The sequence below is a fragment of the Excalfactoria chinensis genome, chromosome 4, assembly GCF_039878825.1.
Source record: "Excalfactoria chinensis isolate bCotChi1 chromosome 4, bCotChi1.hap2, whole genome shotgun sequence".
NCBI classification, from domain to species: Eukaryota; Metazoa; Chordata; class Aves; order Galliformes; family Phasianidae; genus Excalfactoria; species Excalfactoria chinensis.
In genome coordinates this window covers 77,338,606-77,357,495 of record NC_092828.1, presented here as the reverse complement: position 1 = coordinate 77,357,495, position 18,890 = coordinate 77,338,606, and the positions used below count along the sequence as shown (strand labels likewise).

General features: G+C 37.0%; 1 protein-coding gene across 1 annotated transcript in view; it reads right to left on the bottom strand.

The window, feature by feature from the left end:
- The window catches only part of LOC140251378 (connector enhancer of kinase suppressor of ras 2-like), a 177,067-nt gene extending 158,715 nt beyond the window's left edge, over positions 1-18,352 (bottom strand). The window contains exons 1-2 of the mRNA XM_072335085.1: positions 18,186-18,352; positions 17,240-17,313 (exon numbers count right to left, since the gene is read on the bottom strand). Of these exons, the coding sequence (XP_072191186.1) occupies positions 17,240-17,313; positions 18,186-18,352 (241 nt within the window). The remainder of the gene's footprint in view (positions 1-17,239; positions 17,314-18,185) is intronic.
- Between the last annotated feature and the right edge of the window lie 538 nt (positions 18,353-18,890).

Here is an 18,890-nt window from a genome sequence, read left to right as displayed (position 1 = left end):
ATCTGCATGTGTCACCTCATCTTTGTGCATGTGGCCTGCAGCTTCAGCTACCGCTGTGATCCCAAAGGGTGGCTCCCCTGGCAAAACACAGGAAAGTCTTCATTTAAATACCTACTGGGGTTTCAGAATTCAAGGCCAGTGAAGATTCTTAGTGCAGGAAGGGATGTATGAAGTTTGGCTAAAGAGATGCACTGTGTTGTTAGAATAAATTTCTGTCCAAAAAATCAGTATTTCCTGGCAAAAAAAAAACAACAGCGTAGAAAGGGGAAGTACTTTAATAAAGATTAAGACAGTTAAAGCTTTAACATAGTCCAGGGAGATCTATGTCAGAAGAATGCTGTAATTCACCTTTGTGGTAGCTAAATTTGTTGGCTTAGTTCACACATGCTGATTGAGGAAAGATTTTGTTTGTTCTGATGTTTGTTTGATCTTTGCATGTTCTGCTTTTGAAAATTATCAGCATTCCAGGCCAATGCCTTCTAGAGGATAACTAAATATATTGCAAAGATCCAGCTATATATTTCCAAGAGTTGGCTGTTCAAATGCAATGTTCCAGAATTGTCTGTCTTATTTGATGTCTTCCTCAACCTGCTCCTCCTCCTTTTTGAATTTCATACAGTGTTTGTTGTTGTTGTTTTTTTAAGGATAACATCAAAGAAGCTGGCATGCATGTCAATCCTGCAGATACTTAGCGCATTGCTAGCGTTTGTGTTATGAAAATGTAAGAGAAGCCCCGTTTGAGAAAAGCTGCTACAAAGCAGGTAGTGATTTAATGAAAAGCACGAAGATTGAAAGGGGTTTGCCGGAGCCCTGTGTGATGTGAATGTTAAGAAGCCCATTCACGTCATCAGCTTCCCTGCTGTACTTTCCATCCTCCCTCCTTTTTCAAGCTAGCTAGAATACAGAGAACTGCATGCTAAGGAAAACCTTAAACTAAATGTGTAATCAGTCTAGCCATGATCAATGCAGCATAGTTAATAATTCTTTATTAACTGAATTAGCTTTTCTTTTTTGCTGTTTTTGCATGTCTTTTGGGACTGAAGAAACGTAAGGCGTATTTAAAATCTGGTTGCTTTTGGAAAATTCTGCTTATACACCCAAAAATAAAAACAAGGCTATTTTTCCTAACATAAATGTTCACCTAAAATATATTTAAATAACAAAAGTGTATGTCTGATGAGTGTGCAGGTTTTGCTCTGAGGATCTGATTCTTCTCCTGAAACAGTGTAAATGTGTGCTAATGCAGCTGAAAAATAAATAAATAAATAAATAAATAGATTGTAAAACTGTAAAACTGATGTTAAATGAGTTTGCTGGAGTCAATGAATTTCTGCTTGAAACAGTTATGGGATTACAGCCAAGCTAAGCCTAGAGGTGTCTGGAGGTGCACAGGAACAGACAAATGATCACCACAAGAGCTTTTTAGGTTCACCGAGCTAATGTTGTTTTGGCTCAGTAAGTCTACAAATTTTACATTAAGTCTTTTATGAAAAGATAAAAAGTGTCTTTGCCATTGGGGCATTTCGCTACCAGCAAACCCTATAAATTTGTTAAGTGTGTTTAACATCGTAATATAACAAATAGGGCTGTGTTCTGTAAGTAAGTAGTCCAGTTGTTTTAAGTGAACCCTTCAACACATGATGCTGAGTGGTTTTAATTATCTGTAATGAGAAATTAGAGTTTTCCTTTACACTTAATTCCTTCTTTTTTCTAAACCAGATCTGTTTTTTAAGCAGTTTTTTAAACAGTGCAGCATAAATTCATTGGCATCTTGATACAATGATTTTCAGTGAAAATATGCCAGCGATTTGCATTGGCAGGATTGGTAGGAGAATGAGGCATCATATCCCTATGAGCTTTTTTTTTTTTTTTTTTTTTTTTTCATAAATATATACAGTCATTACTAAATAGACCATTCCAATATACTTCTAATATATGAGAATATATTTTTTTACTGCTGATTTAACTTGATGCTGCACTTTGCTATAGAACATAAGAAACTTTTCACTATGCTTCTGATCTGAGGCTCCATGTTGCTTTGTGAATATCATTGCTGTGTTCTATACTGAGTACTGATAGAGAAGGTTGTGTCTGTGTTTCTATTTGTATAGATTTAGTGACAATACAAAACCAAATTCACTGATAAATAGGTGCTGAGAAATCAGACAGTTCATGTAGGAGTTTCCAGAAATCACTTGCTGTGTTGCCAATAAATTATTTCATATACACAGTTGGTTAATTTTCCAAATTCACTGGAAAATTACAACACAAATTGCATTCATTGTACTTCATTGTCTGTGTAAAGATGGCAGTTTCAAAATGTTTGCATTGTATTCCCTACATTTTAGTAAAACATTCCAAAGTCTAACATGGATTTTCTATTCTAAAATAACGTAATTATTTTTTTTTAAATAACCCCATTTATGAAAGTTATGAGATATGATGAAAGTTATGAGAAAGTTGCTGTTAACAGACTTTTGCCTCTTGAAGTAATCTGCAATTAGGTAACCAATAAAAAGCTATTAGGAATAATTTTCATATACTCTACTTGACTAAATAGGCAAAACTTCCTCATAATGTCAGGTCACTTCAGCGCACTGAAACAAGGCTTCCATTCTTCTTCTATTTCAAATGGCAAAAAAATTGTTTTGTATTCAAGCATTATAAACCTGTCGCATCTCCAAACTAAATAGTGCTGTAAAATAATACTCCCTAACCAGGTGAATCCTTCAGCTTAAATAAAATGGCAGCATCAAGCAATCAACTCTAAATAAGTAGAGTGGAGACTAGAATATTTAACTTTACTAAAATTCATGTTGGTACGACATGATACAGGAAGCTAATATTTTTAAAGAATTGTCTACATTTTTAATCTTTTAATCTTAAGAAGTGTTTCTTTAACATAAGTAATTTAACTGCAATATTTAAGTGCTTTTGATTTCCAAGGGATTTGACACCCCCAAGTGTAATTTAAACCTTTTAAAATTAGTAAATATTTTATAAAAATACAGGATACATCGTAGTATAGTTACTTAGGATTGCGTGTCCAGAGTCTCAGAAGTTTCCTACAGTTCTTTCCTACTTTTTAAGGAGAAAACCTTTGTTACATTAAGAGGCTATCTACACACATACTACTTTCAGTTTGTTTTCTCTTATTCACATCTTCTTACTTTCCTCACTGCTTTTCTCATCCTTCCCCTATGCAAATCAGCTCCTTGACTTGCACGCAGTTCTTTCATTGCAAGTCTGATAAACTACATTCTTTAATATTAGCAGTATGCATCTTTCCCAGTGTATTGCTTTGTCAGTTGAATATTTGTTCAGTGGTACAATTCAGCCTAAGTCAGTGGACACTGATTTCTAACTGCTGTGTTTCGGATTTCTTCCTGACTGACCTGCTTAACATAATTAGCTTTTTCCTTATGCTGAACTGACAGATACCTGAGAAACAGCAGGCATTCTCAATGTTAATAATGCTATTCAGCCCAAGGCTTTTCTTCTTAAATTACTATAATATAGAAGATTGCAGTAAGTAAGTTGTATTTGTTGAAGAAGCTGTGAAGATCTTTTAGCTTAACAGAATCAAAGATGAAATCAAAATACACAAAAAAGGAACAGAGAATGAATATTATATTTTCCCAGAGGCTCTGGTTCATGAAGTACTTGGCTTATGATGACCAGACTAGGAGATTCTGTTTCTCTATGAGATTCCTGTTTAATGCTAGGTCATGAATCTGTATATGACCTATCAAAACTGTCTGTAAGAGCTCTTTGGTCTTAAGTGAGAAAAAGTTCTCTATCATGACTTAGAGGTAAGTCATTAGATGAAATATCATCAGATGGATTTACTATTGAATCAAGATTCATTAAGGTTCATTATGCTCATGCTGCACATAATTGCAATAAGAATTAGGCCCTTTAGCACAGGTTGCTTTCTAAATCCACCAAGAGAGGAAACCGCGGCCACAGTAGTTGCTCTAAAGATAGCAGAGAAACAGAAATACCTCCTCCTCTTCTTTCTCCCTAGTTCAGCAGCCTTGTTGCTGGACTATACAAAACATAGCTGTTCTTTCCCTAGCTAATTTACCTGAAAACACATACTCATTTATGACTTCTTGAGCATCCGTTCTATCTTAAATTAGCACATTCATACTCAGTGAATTTGTACTGTCTCCACATCACGCTGCAATATAAACCCAGAACACACACACATTTAGGAGACAATTCACCACATAAAAGTCAATGCAGAATAAAACTTTTCTGTAGTATTACTTTTGACGATAGGCATGCAAGTTATTTTCTACTTTGGAAGTGTTTCAAAATAAGTAATCTCTAACTTAACGAGTACTGTGGATGAATGGTTTGTGTGCTTTTGGAGCACTGTGAAGCAAAGCAGAGACAGTAAGAAGGAAGGAACATGGAGCTAGTTGTCCTGAAAGCCTCGATGGCATCATTAAAAATATTTTTTTGTTGTACTTGTTTAACAACTAGCTAATGATTGCCAACCCACATGCTTGTAGTAGATATCTAAAACTTTGCAGGCCCAATCATATATTGTCCTTCAGAGCAACCCTTTCATATTACTTAATAATAAAAGTTAAGATCTATATTTTAATTCTCAACACTTCAAATCCAAACACAGCAAACATGATGAATAATATGCTTTAGATTTTCCCTTGAAAAGTGGGCTACATGTGTGCAGAAAACACTTCAATCTTAGAGCTGTGATTTCCCTGGTGAAGAAATTGCCAGCCAGATCTTAATTCTTGAAAGTGTTTCCCCACACTGCGGAACAATGATTCTGAACTGCAAGTGCCCAAGGTGAAATTTCATAATCCTCATGTGCTGCAGATGCTAATGGTAATAACTGCCATTTCTCTGCATTTCACCATCTCTCTCTTATCTGTTAAGTACAGTTTCTCTTGAAATTCTTATTACTTGTAAAGCTCAGAACATGAATCTGCATCGTGCTTCTCATAGGCACTTCTCATATCTCAGTCCCTACTAGATCTCCTGGTCATTGTGGACATCCTCTTTAGCAATCCACAAATGCTTGAACCATGCAAAGCAGAGTTTTTTGTTGAAATATTTCTCTATGGAAACAACATATCCCCAAAAGCTTTACTAATCCCCAGACAGCATTGTGTATAAGTTTGCATTACTCTGACAGTAAATATTGCATTGACTCAGGTTACTTGATCTGAAGAAGACAAAAACCTAACAAGCAGCAGGATACTAATAATGATCCTACATTTGCACAGTGCCTCTTGTCTCAGAATTTTAAATTCTGTTATAACAGATGCACAGTGGCAATTTTATCCTTAGCTGAAATTCTGGTTGCGGACTGAAGTGTGATTGTTGTTTTAAACAGAAGTGAACCAGGCAATGCAGGCATTGATAAGACACAAAGCAATCTGCCTTCTAGTTTTCACCGGGTGCAGATGAAGTTACAAATTTTAACATCGTTCTTAGAATCACAGAATGGTTTGGGTTGGAAGGGACCTTTAAGATCACCCGGTTACAACCCCCCTGCTATGGGCAGGGACACCTCCCACTAGACCAGGTTGCTCAAAACTTCATCCAGACTGGCCTTGAATGCTTCCAGGGAGGGGATATCTACAATCTCTCTGGGCAACCTGTTCCAGTGTCTCACCTCCCTCTCAGTAAAGAATTTCTTCTATATATATAGTCTAAATACAGTCTAAATCTACCCTTTTCCTGTTTAGAACTGTTTCCCTTTGTCCTGTTGCTACATGCCCTTATAAAAAGTCCCTCCCCAGCTTTCCTGTAGGCCTTTTTGACGTACTGGAAGGCCACTACAAGGACCTCTGGAGTCTTCTCTAGGATGAAGAAAAAAGCACTTTGCTTTCTGTTACCTCAAACTGTTGGAATCTCAGGTCACATGAGCATGTACTGTCATCAACACCAATATGCAAAAGCCATTAACTTGGGTTAATACAGATTTAGAAAAAGATCATTTACTGAACCATAAACATTTACCTTTATTATGCTAATGTATGCATTTCCATTCTGATGTATTTGCAGACCAGTGGAAGTATATCTGTGCATAAGCAGTATTTGTCACTTTCATTAACAACTGTGATTGTGCAATTGCCCATATATGTTTTATCACAAGTTATATGTACATTTGCCCATACATGCACTAGACTACTATGTTTTCTTTAAATAGTTTTATAGTCATGTTTTTTTTCAACTCCTGTTATTATCCTCCTTTGTATATTAGCATTTATTGATTCTTAGAGTCAAACCAATGAGCTAAAACACAGAGGCTGGAAACACAGGTGCAAACCAGAAGATAATGAACACTGGAAATAAGCATGGCTTTAATAAACATTGCTTTTTTACTAGATTCTAATTGATTATTTGAGGGAAATGCTTGGAAGATCACTATACCTTTTTAATCAAAAAAAGGAAATATACCAGTGCATGACTGTACTGTAATCTAAAGAGTCCCTTGAGAGTATTTCTTAATTATATTGCTTGATCAGTTTTATCACCTTACCCAGAGCAGTCAGTGTACAAGATATACTGATGCTACCATATAAAGAGATGCTATGCTATAATGATGGGTTTATTTTTTCTATAGTTGTTTCTCATTTACTGATTCTGTGAACCATGTCCAGCTATATGCAAGGTTCACTAATACAAACTCAAGGTCAGTTAGCTTTGGGATGAAGTCTTGCAGAAAACTTAATAAAAACCATGCTCTTCTTATTCTGTTTCAGTGTACAATTGTTACTGACAGTCATTTGGATTGAAAGCAACACAGATGGTAGTGCATCAACAGTCTTCAAATACAATTGAATTTCTTATTTTTCAGTAAAAATCTCAGATAATCCTTCTTTCCTCAGATTTGTACAGATAGAGAGATTGTGGGAATGGCCTTAAGGAAGACCACATGCTTTCTTTAAATACACGTACACAACTTGCAGTAATTTTGAGGCACCTTGTGAATTCATCACAGAGAATTTATCACACTCTGTTGGCCATCTAGGCTTGTAAATTAATTGTATTGAATAATCTTTCCTAGAGTTAGTGATAAAATGACCTCACCAAAATTACACAAGTGTGCCTTCAACTTCTTCTGAGCTTTTTGGATGTAAAATGGAAAATTCATTTTTTCAGTTACAGTTCATTTTTTCAGACCAATTTTATTTATTATTATTATTATTATTATTATTATTTTAGTAAGAAGTTAGGCAGTGTTTTAGCATGTTCATAGTTAGATGTTGTTTTGTTTTGTTTCCTCAAAATGCTTTCTATGTTCTTTATGTGCACCAAAACCCAGAAATGTGGATTCAGTTATCATTTGGGCAATGATTAGCTGTTGAGCTTCAGTACCGTGCTTTAGGGCTGTTATCTCTAGAGTACAGAAAGTCGTTGGTTCCATATTTATTAGTGATGGTCTTATTGTTCCATTGTAATTTATTCTGGTGTCTCTTGAGCTGCTGCAAAATAATGCTACATATTTCAGTGTTCTGTGTAACTTATGAATTTTGTGTATGATTGAGACCTGCTCTTCATCATTTTCATCACACATTCTCAACAGCATTAAGACAGGAATCCAGAATGTGATTTGTGCAGATCTAGATAAGCTTGCAGGAATGCTTACTAGGCTTAACCGTAGATGCAGATTATTCACCCATGTTCTTTCACCGTTTCCATTTGTTTCATTACAAGAACAAATACAGACTTCCAGGATGGTATTACATTATTACAGTATGCTATAAGGTTTAATTTTGCTGGTGACATTGTGCTTTTATGTCACATCATACCAGTTTGCAAGCAAAATCAAAATAACTCCAGCAATTCAAACCAAGTGTGAAATCAGATGGCAAAAGAAAAAAAGAAAAAATCAGAAGGATGAATTATTTCATTCCTTTCATTTCAAGCCTGCCCTGCAATCAGCAGGTCGGGCTGACATTACAAAGATGAACTATACAGCTTTGTTTCACATGGAATTTCTGCTTGGATGTGTAAAATGGAAGCTGAAGATCTGTCAAAGGTATACCTGAGATACTTTTGAAAACCACCAAAGATTATGTGGAATTAAATTATAAGAAATGTCAGGATTTCACATATATCAACGCCCTTTTATTGCAAAAGATGTTCTTAAAAGAACATGTAAATATTCAAAGTCTTTTAGGAATGAAGCATGCTGCTTTGCCATTAAAGGAACTCACAAAGGAGGTCTTACTGAAGAAGTAACTGCCTAACTACCATTAAATAGGTAAAAATGTATGGAACTTAATAGTGGAGAGAATAACTGAAGGACAGCTCACAATACATTGGGGTTAAGAAAGTATTTTCTTTTCATGTTCTGAGTGATCATGGGGCTTTTTGGAAAAAAACAGAGATTAAATTAAATACTTGTTTTGAGTGATCACTTCCGTGATTTCATTTGCTTTTAAGATATTTAGGCATTACTGATATGCAAATCATTACTTTGGTTGTCACCACAAAAGCTATTGATAATTTTTGCTGAGGATCATCAGATAAACAAGAAATAGCTAATAAGATCCCTCTATCTACCCTTCTTTCAGTGCTCGATGTCTTGCTTAGCACAGTTTGTAGGGCTTTTAAGTCCAGTTTTGAAAGTCTCAAGAAGCATTTTCCTCAATTTTTCTAAGAAAATTAAAATAATTTAAAATTATCCTCAGTCTGTCCTTTTACTAACGATATGAAAACTTCCCATCTCTCTATATGAAGTTATAGGTACTGTTTTGCTATTTTGATGAATTAGTTGTTGCGTATTTGATGCATTATTCACTAGTTCTCTTCAATCTCCTTTTTTTTCTTTTTTTTCTAGAAATGCAGCATCTCCGAAATACTGTTCTAAATGGATCTATTTCTTTTTTTACATGAAAGTCCATTAGTGATCATTCTAAGACTCTATTATATTTTTCTAATAGTTTCTCCCCAGTACATGGTTCAAATGCGAGGTTCAAAGAGTTTCTTCTCTGCTTTGAATGCCTTTTTCTTCCATAAATCACAAGGTGGATTTCTGCACAACTAAGGGAAATTCACAGTGTGTCTTGGTAACTAACAATTAAAATTTCTTGACAGTGAGCAATTAAAATCTCTCCTTGGTGTTCTATAAATTAGGACATTTCAATATGAGCTCATTGTTCATGCTGAGTGATCGATTACAGGTGCCTACATATGATTTTCCTGCCTTTAGGAATGCGCAATGGGTACCTTCCTATTTAGAGCAAGAGGTCTTCCCACTCACTGCAAAGAATTTGCTAAGTTGATACCACTGTTGAAACACTTCCCCTCTGTCTCCCAGGGAAGCAAAATTTCAGTCTGAAAGAGAAGTTAAAAGCATCCTTAATATTCGTGGTAGATTTTAATGTAGATCTGATGAAACATTAACATGCAGCTTCTTCCAACTGCACTTTAAAGCTCCAAGAAGCTGTGCTAGAGCTTTTTAGGCTGGGAAGTTTTTAGCTTTCTCTGAGCAATATGAGGCTGTTGAAATGGTTGATGGCTGTTGAATTTCCTCAATGGATGTATATTTCAAATATACAGAACCATCTCTGGTTTGCAGAGCCTGACACCAAATCTTGCTGCAGTCATTTGCTTTTTGGTATCTGGAAATGCTTCATAGACATGTCTCTAATGCTGAAAACAAATTATTGAAAGATTAGAATTATTTGCATTTCAGGAGAGGCATCATGGCACAACATCTGACATTTGCATTATTTATTAAATCACATGAACTTTGTCGTATAGAATGGTTAAAACTCCCACACAGGAGCAGAACAGGTTGGAGAATGATGGGAAGAGGGGAGAAGAGAATCTTATATTCCCACACTCTTTATTCCATTTCTTTGTCTTGTTGTTCTCACTTATTTGCTCCTGGATTTTGAAGGCAATTCACTTCCAAATCACTGCAACCCCCGATTCCCTGAGTTATACAAGGCTAGAACTAGAATTTAGTGTTAAATGAATGATTTACTTCACAATCTGATTCTTTGTGTCTATATGATTACAAAATAAAGCAAGAAACATACTGTGAAAGAATAATGAATAAATAGGAGGAGAGAGAAGAAAACAGAACAAAGCTAGTGAAGAGAGAGCTATAACATGCCTTTCATTCAAGTGATAATTGCTATGTCTGAGTTGTCAGGCTGATGTCACCACTGTCTATCTTAACTCAAACAGAGGTAGTTTTCCACGTAAACTAAAAGGCAGATGTGTGATATTAATCCTTTCTATACTTGCAGTAGTTTCAGTACAAATACAGACGACACAATTACTGCCTCCTAAAATCCATACAATTGTCTCTGTGTGATGCTTAGAGTGACAAAGATGAACACGTTTGCAGGCAATAGAGCTGAGTGTATTTTGTAAAAATATAATCTATTTCATTTTTATCTTAAACATCTCCCACACTACAACTGAAATGTACCAGAGTCCTTTCGTAATTCTATTTTGCTGTATACTACCTGGTGGAGAATTTGAGTAAAGAAAACCAAACATGGCACTTGCCTTGAAAATTTTTGAGTGCATCAGTATAGAAGGGCTACAAGGATACTTGTTGGGAGCCATCTGAGAATTAGTTTATCAGGAATAATTTTATTCTGAATCACCTCTAGAGCTCTTTACAAATAGAACCTTACAGTTTTTTCTTCTCTCTGAAATCTATAATAATAACTCATTGAGCTCCATCTTCCTAAGTCCTGTCATCACTACATAGCATCATGGTACAACCTGAAAGTTTCAGATTTAGTAGGAGTAGTAAATTATTGCAGTAGTAGCATTTAGAAGACATCTATAAAAATTAAGCTGACAGGAGATGATGAATATACGTAGTTGTTCAGCAATATTCCATACTATTGATATTTATTAGTAGCGCTGTTTCATTTATTATCTTTAAATACATCTATATACATAAATATATATATACATACATATCCACTTCTGTCAGCATTGGCAGGACAGATTTTCTCAGGAAGAACAACACTGAAGATTAAGGTTGTTCAAAGTACTTTCCTTTTTTTTTTTCTTCTTCTTCTTCTAAACCCTTCAAGATCTTAAAATAATTTCTCAAAACACCTCAGAGCAAATCGTAACATATTTTTGCTCTCCTCGCATATGCAAGCATTGTAATATTTATTGCACCTCATGCATTTTTTTCATCATTTTGAATAGAAATGTAAGAGATTAAACCTGTAAGAAACAGATGTATGGAAATTGCATTGGTGGGAATATCTCTTTACTTGAGTACATGAAGCATCCATCTGACCCATAGAGTACATTTAGGACACCATCTTGAGGACACTCCCAGAAGGTGCCTTCCCACTGCATTTGAGATTTCAAAATTAGAAAGAGAATATTAGAATGAGAAATTAGGAGGGCAAGAAGGTATCCCAGTATTATGTCTGGGAAGAAACCCTGACAGCATACTCAGTTGCTCAAGGAGCATCCAGTATCTCTTCAGTTTTTTGATGTACAGTGCCTCGTTTAATTAGATCTGAAAGTGTCATCCATAGGATCCAATCTATTCTGAATTTTGTTTCGTAATATACTGCATTGTGAAACAGGGAGACCTGAAGGGGGCTGATCACTTCTGAATTTGCATTGTTCATCTGTTCTTCCTGTAGTGGTCAGAATTTAAAGAAAGGCAAGGATTTTGCATAATGTGTCTTAAGAACATGTGATAAGGTTACAGGATACTGTGCTGCATGACAAGCATATCTGGCTGCCTGTGTTAATGTTTTAGACAATAAAATAAATTTCTTCATATCATGACCTGAAAGATTAGTTACACTTGATAAATGTAACTGGAGGGACACTCATTCATTTGGCTCAGATTTCTCTGCATGCAGATTGGCATTTATTTAAAGCAGTCTGAATGTATAGTCTTTATAGATGTGAAAAATCTGTAATATATCCCTAAATCTCCAGATAATAAATACAGAGCATTAAATTGCAAGCGTTGCTGAAATCTTTTATGGGGATAGTGCTAATTCTCAGTCAGTTCTTGGAAGATATATAGATTCTAAGTCGTCCTCAAAAAACCTAGGAGAAAAGAGGTAATAAGGATGAAGAAATATCTCTGCCACATATTTTCTATGTTTCTATATTATATGGACAACATATAATATGAGGTAGGTCCCCACTACCGGCATTGCCCATGGCAAACCTCAGGAAATCCACATTTGTTGTGCTTGCCTTGCTTAGGGAGAGCCCACACTCTGTGGTACAGTAGCTGCTCCTGGAAGGAGGGCAGCAAAAAGCACAGAAATCCCTAGGGCCGTTATTCCAACTTCCCAGCCTAGCTCTTCTTCATTATTTCTGTGCCACTCTCTCATCACTGTTGGAAAATTTGGGGTTTTTTGGATGATCATTGAGAATCTTGGAGCTCAACTCATGAATCAGGTATTTATCAGCACTAACTCATCCTGTTCCATATTTCTTAAGATATCACTATTTTAATTTGGCTTAATAATAACAATCAACAGTGTAGTTGCTGTGATAATTTATTTCTAAAGGGTATTACAGTTTAAGACTTCTAGGAGATCTCAGAGAAGAATTGCAGACAATTCTGATCCAATGACTTCTAGCAAACACTGGCAGTGTGGTACTAGAGGGACACAGAAATCCAACTGGGAGTCACAACAGTAAATTGTTTGTTTCAGTTTTGGAATTGAGAGTAGAAGGAAAATGATGAAACCTTCACTTTGGAACTGCTTGACAATTCACTGCTAATGCTGTGGACTTCTCTGTTTGTGGCTCTCAGTTTTCTTTCAAATCTATTTGTCTACAAAAGACCTGAAAGGACGCTACAAACTTACATTTTTCTAAATAAGGAATGACCTGGGTTATCTACCTAAGTTTTAAATTGCATCTTATGAAGACAAGTTCTTGCATTACAGGATTCTAAGGTCACGAAGGGGGATCAAGGAAGCTAACTGTCATCCAGATCAGTTCTGTAAGGCTCCATTTGCAGTAGATCACAATATTTAGCTGGCCTCCACTACGCTGCAGGATTTTATATATTACGCTCTGTAAATAGAGGAGACTCCCTGTTCCTGACATGCTGCTGCAGAACAGGTAGTGATCTAATGAAAAGCAAAAGGAGACTGAGAAGGGGTTTGCCGGAGACCTGTGTGATGTGAATGCTAACAAGTCTTCTCACGTCATCAGCTTCCCTGCTCTCAGCTCCCCCTCCCTCCCTTCCTTTCTCTTTTATGAGCCAGCTTGAAATCAGGGAATTACATGCTAAGGAAAACCCTTCAGCTAAACATATAATTATTCTGCACAGGATCAGTGCAGCACAGTTAATCAGTTTACCAACTGAATTAATTTTTTTTTCCCATGTCTGTATCTCCTGTTGAGAGTGGAGAAATTCTAGATTTAAGGGGAGAAATTGGCTGCAGTTGTGAAATGAATACCTAAAGCTGAGCATTCATTATGAGAGAATCCTCTACTGCAGGCTGTTTGGGCAGACAAACCTTACTGCCAGTCCCTGAGACTTGGAGTAATGGACTGCAAGTGGAATTATTACTCACAGGTGCTCGAGCCACCACCAGTTCCTTATTGTCATGTTCAGCTGTTTTCTGAAAGTCAGAGCTGTATTTCATTGCATTGGATTGTTCCAAAGAGTTAGTATTTATCTGTAAACAGGTGTCAACCCACTGTGAAAGAGTGTCCCCTCCAAGTCCCCCAAACTCTGTACATGATTACCCTCCATTGTGCATGGACACATACCATAGAATCATAGAATCATTTGAGATGAAATGGGCACATAGTGCAGCTCCCCTGGCTCCATTGCAATGAGTAGGAGCATCTGTGGCTGAATTTGGTTGAGGAGTGCTCACTGATAACGTGCGAGCAACTGCAAAGTGTCTTTGAGTTTCACAGTAAGTGCAAAAGTTCATTGGCCAACAAGCACTAAAGTCTCCAGGTCAAAGAATTACAGATGTAATTATTGAAGTACATCTTGTCATTTAATCATGTTTATTAGAGGAAAAAGAAAACCAGCTTGTAAAGTATCATGATAATTAATACCCATGTAAGTTGTACAGGTAATATTTGTTTTCCCTGCTGTGCTGAAAGCGAACTTAAGCAATGCAATGTAAAGTTCTGTCTCTTAAAGTAGTGGTCAGACTCCACAGTACAAATCAGAAGAAAAATAGTTATGTAAGAAATGGAGACATGCCAGAAGAAATACTCATTTTCTGAAGGGAAAAACATTTACAGAAATTTAAATTTTTGGAAAAGAAAAAGAAATAAGAGAAGAAAGCCCTGCTTTTGAGAGCAACCTCACAATTCATGTTTCTACTCATCTGAAAAGTTTCTTTTTAATCACAGTGCCTTCTGCTATATATTTGCTAATCCTTACAAAATATTTTGGTACTCTCTGAAGACAATTACTTTTCTACAAAGGTATTTCAATCCTTAATTTCCAGTCCTATCTAAAGCCTCTGGAATCAATTTCTAGAAACTTGCTTGGCTTTTTCAAATTGTCCACAACCTCAGATGCAGTGCCCAAGTTGAATTCCAGATGAATGCATTCCTGAGATAGGAACTGTGGATAAATACAAGATGCCAACTTGTCATAATAATGTTTCTGAGAGCCTAGTAATTTTTACTTTTTTTGGCAAGTAACATTTCCTTAAGGAAAAGGACAGAAGGATGTTGAGACTTGGGCTACAGCAGCTTCTGCTAACAGCACGCCGTAATCAGGATGCATTCTGGGTAGCCAGGTCTCAAACTATTAACATCATTTCTGTGTCTTACTCCCATCTACTATTCAATTACTTGGTACTGCTGGTAGTCACTGCTAGTTAATTTCATACCATGTACTGTAATAACAGTTTTTAAAACTAAGTTAAGGAATCTTAAATAGTTATGACAATTTCAAGTTAAAAAAAAACAACATATTATTTACCTATGAAATTTCTTATAACATGCAACCTTTACTCCAAAGCTAACTGACTAGATATTTTTAAGGAATAAAAAGACATATTACACCTGCAATATTAGATACATTGTTTATTAAGAAGTTACTTTCTATGGTAAAGACAGTGTTCCACATTTATAAAGCGTTAATTTCCCTAAAATGTTTCCACTGCACCTTTTGGTCCTCCTAAAAAAGTCTACCTCTCAGTCTAGATGACGTACGTAAAAGCTGCATTACTATGTGAATATTGCTACCTGGGCAGGACTTTGACCTCTCTAATGCATTCATAGCCATTTAGAAGAGTAACTATAGCTAATGGAGCTGACATACAGAATACACATAAATTACAGGAAAGTAGTGACCACAACTGGGCAATTTTTGTAAAATCAGGAATTTCCATCTACTTTTAAACTAATGTTGGAATGCTTCCATTTGTGTTTGTTACATCTCTTCTTTGATTACACCTGAAGTGTGCATTTTGTAATGTAAACGTTGGGATAAAACAGGAATGTGATGAAAAAGGATGTATATACAACTTTACTGTTTGTAGGTCTGTAACAGTCATGTTACCAGGGGAAATCTCCGACTCGTGAATACTTCGGTGTTCACTGTATTATATATATGCATAAGCCCAGAGGCACAAAACTGACAGTCCTGTCTATTCCAGACTTCTTTATGGATGCAGGATGCAGTCTTTGTATAGAAATGTAACCGTCAAACAACTCAATACATTTAGGAACCTTTTGTTTATGTGATTTTCTTACTTCCTGTGGATTAGTGCTCCCCCAGATGAAATTAGTTTACATCAAAAAGGATAAAAAAGTAGTAGGGAGTATTCTTAAATTAAGCAACAAGTATTACACACACTAGCATTCAATTTACATAACAGTTCAACTTGTGAGTTAAAATAGCATAACAAGGTCTACTTTGTAAGTCTTTTACACACTTAAAATAAAGGTGCAGTTCAGAAGTCTCCATTTCACTTACATTAGGTATTGATTTCAAGTAATGCAATTGGAATATGGGAATTGATCCTGCACCTAATGGCTTTGGGATGCATCCTGATGACCTGCTTAACACCTCCCAATTAACCTGAGTTGACAAACACCTGAGATACAAATGACATACATTCTCTTGGATACTATTCACTTCGCAATACTGTATGCTTGCAAAAGAGTAGTTTGTCGAGAAGTGCCGTGCTGCTGATGGGCACTCCAACAGTCCCACTTCAGTTCTGTATGGAGATGTATCTCAGCAAAATGAGGTCTAAGCCATTCCCTTATTAACAACAACGCATTGAAAGCTTTAAGGACATTATAGTGGGCATCCAATTCATCCCTCCAATAAGTTCAGTAATCACATTACAGAAATCATTTCCGTGAATAATTCACAAACAACATTTGCACCTCTTTTCCTTATATAATGGAGATCCATTAGAGCAGAAATCATTTGTCTCTAAGACAGGCAGCTCATTGGAAGCAGAGTGTAACAGTAATGCATTCCACTGTGGAAATACATTTTCCTCACTCAGGAGACATTTAAAATACTTCTCATCTTGAGCAATTCTCCTCCCTCCCCTCCAAACCAAGCTGTGTGTAACACTGCTGAGCATTATAAAGCAAAACATGTCACAGCTTCTGGCTGTGTTGTGAAGCTGCAAATGTGCAGGGAAATTGTCATTCCTGTCAAGTTATCTGGAAGAGTTTCCCCCGCGAAGCCGTGCTCAGCACCGCGCACTTCCCACTGCCCGCCCCACATCGGGCGCAGGATGCACTGTCCTCGGTACCGGGGCCGCCGGAGACGCAGAGCCTTGCATAGAGCAGCACAAGCTGGGAAGCCTGAACGAATCAGGGCATGTCACCAAAGCATCAGGATTCCTCAGACCAGCCACCGGCACCTTACGCTCCTTGTATCTCCCCAAACTACACACGAGTGCTGCACAGACACTGCATCAGATCACCTGACGTGAACAAAACAGACCTAATCAGGGCAAATTTAAAGCAGCCAAACATAATAACGTTACGCTGTGCAATGCATAATGGAGCCTCGAGACACAAATACTTTATGTCTGCGCTTTCCAACAAATGCATTAGATCCCTGCTCAGCTCCCAGCAGAAATTCCGACAACATGCTGTACAGCTTAAACAGCCTTGCTCTTCAGTCGTGCCTCTGAAAACTACTGTGCAAAGCAGTATATGGGTTATTAAAACTGAATAAACTCTTCCCAAAACAAAGAATACAGGAGCAGATACATATTTGCAAGGATCCAAAGTACAGACAATGCATGATAATAAACAATCATACCTTTCATCCATTCCACTACTTGCTTGGGCATCCACTTGCTAATAGGTTCCATAACGAGAGCCATCATCAGATCACTTATCATTCACACCAAAATCAGAAGAAGGAGAGAAAAAATGTATCAGAGCATGGCTGGGATAAGAGAGCTGTAGGATTTTACAGTGCAGTCCAAAGAGAAGATGATGCTTTGTCCCTCCAGGTTTCTCCTGCACTGATTCAGTAATGTATAAAATTACACTGCTTGATCAGCTCTGGCACCTCCCCCACTGCACACAGCCTGCAACGCTGGAGCACACTGAGCCAGGAAATGGTGCAGTACGTATAGACTTACTTACAAGAGCCTCTACCCAGTGATCTACTTATTAGACTGGCACAAATATAAAACTGTATTACACAGAGAGCAATTGGAGCTGGAGCTATTCCAGGCACTGAGTTTTAAGGAGCTTTATTCCAACAAGCTGTGGGATCTTCATCGGGGAAAATATCACCACTGTAACTTGATAGCAGATTGTCTCAGCTTCATTGTGAATATGCTGACTGTCATTCAATTTAAAGAGAAGATAGAAATATCAGAGTATCACTTGGCATCTGGCAAAATGCTGAGCATCTCCATCTTTACAATGCAAAATGTTGCTGGAGTCTTATCCTATGTAATCATGTAATTCAGAATGTCAAACAGTCTAAAAAGTCTCACCAAGATAAAACTATTGGAAGAAAACGCTTTCTTTTCAGGCCACATTCAGAGCCAGCCTATTTCCTCCTGTGATCCTCACATTTTGTAGTGAAAAGTGACAGCACAGAAGGCTGGAGTCAATTTTTACTGCTACGGCACTCTTAACAGACAGGTGTAGTAAGTATTTTGATTGAAATACATGGAACTATTAGACAGACTCTCCCTTCTGTTAGGAATAAAAATGTTTTCAGTATTCCTAATAATGAAGTTTATTACCTTATCAAAAGATGAAGGTGAAGCATCTCAGTGAGATGTGCTGGACAGTACTTTCTGGACCCGTTTATGATGGATTGTGCCTTGTGCAGCATGTGTTCTGCATCATGTGGTTGAAGAGGTGTGTGCTTTCTGTTCAAGCCACTGTCAGAGATACACAGACCCACCATTTTATCTTTGGAGTGAAAAGACTCCAGAAGAAAGGCAGAACAAAGCAGTTCCAGCTTTCTTTCCAGTAACCTTCCACTCATCCCTTTTCTCCTGCACTGTTTCAGTCTCCACTAGCATATTAGAATAAGAAAATGATATTATTGCCATGTCTCCCCCACTCACCCCTCACACAAGGACCATGTTGATTCATCTGTTCTCTCTTTCTTACACGAGGGAACATAAACTATAAATGTTTGTGCTATGCTGTTTCAAGCTTCTTCTTTAAGTCTATATAGATAACAGTGCAGACAAGCATCCTTTTTTCCCCCCGAAACGCCTCCAAAGGGATGCACCATCTCAGTTCAGTGATGCACTCTATCCTTTTTTATTTTTCTTTTGCTTTGGGAAGTAGTGTGATTAGTATTCCACGATGTATTTTGAGTGCTCAGAGCACAGATCTCCTATTGAAAAGGATTCACATCAATTATCCTTCAAGAAGGCTGTTTGCTGTTTCCAGCTGAACAGCATGTCAGCTTCCTCTGTGAGTTTTGGGAGACC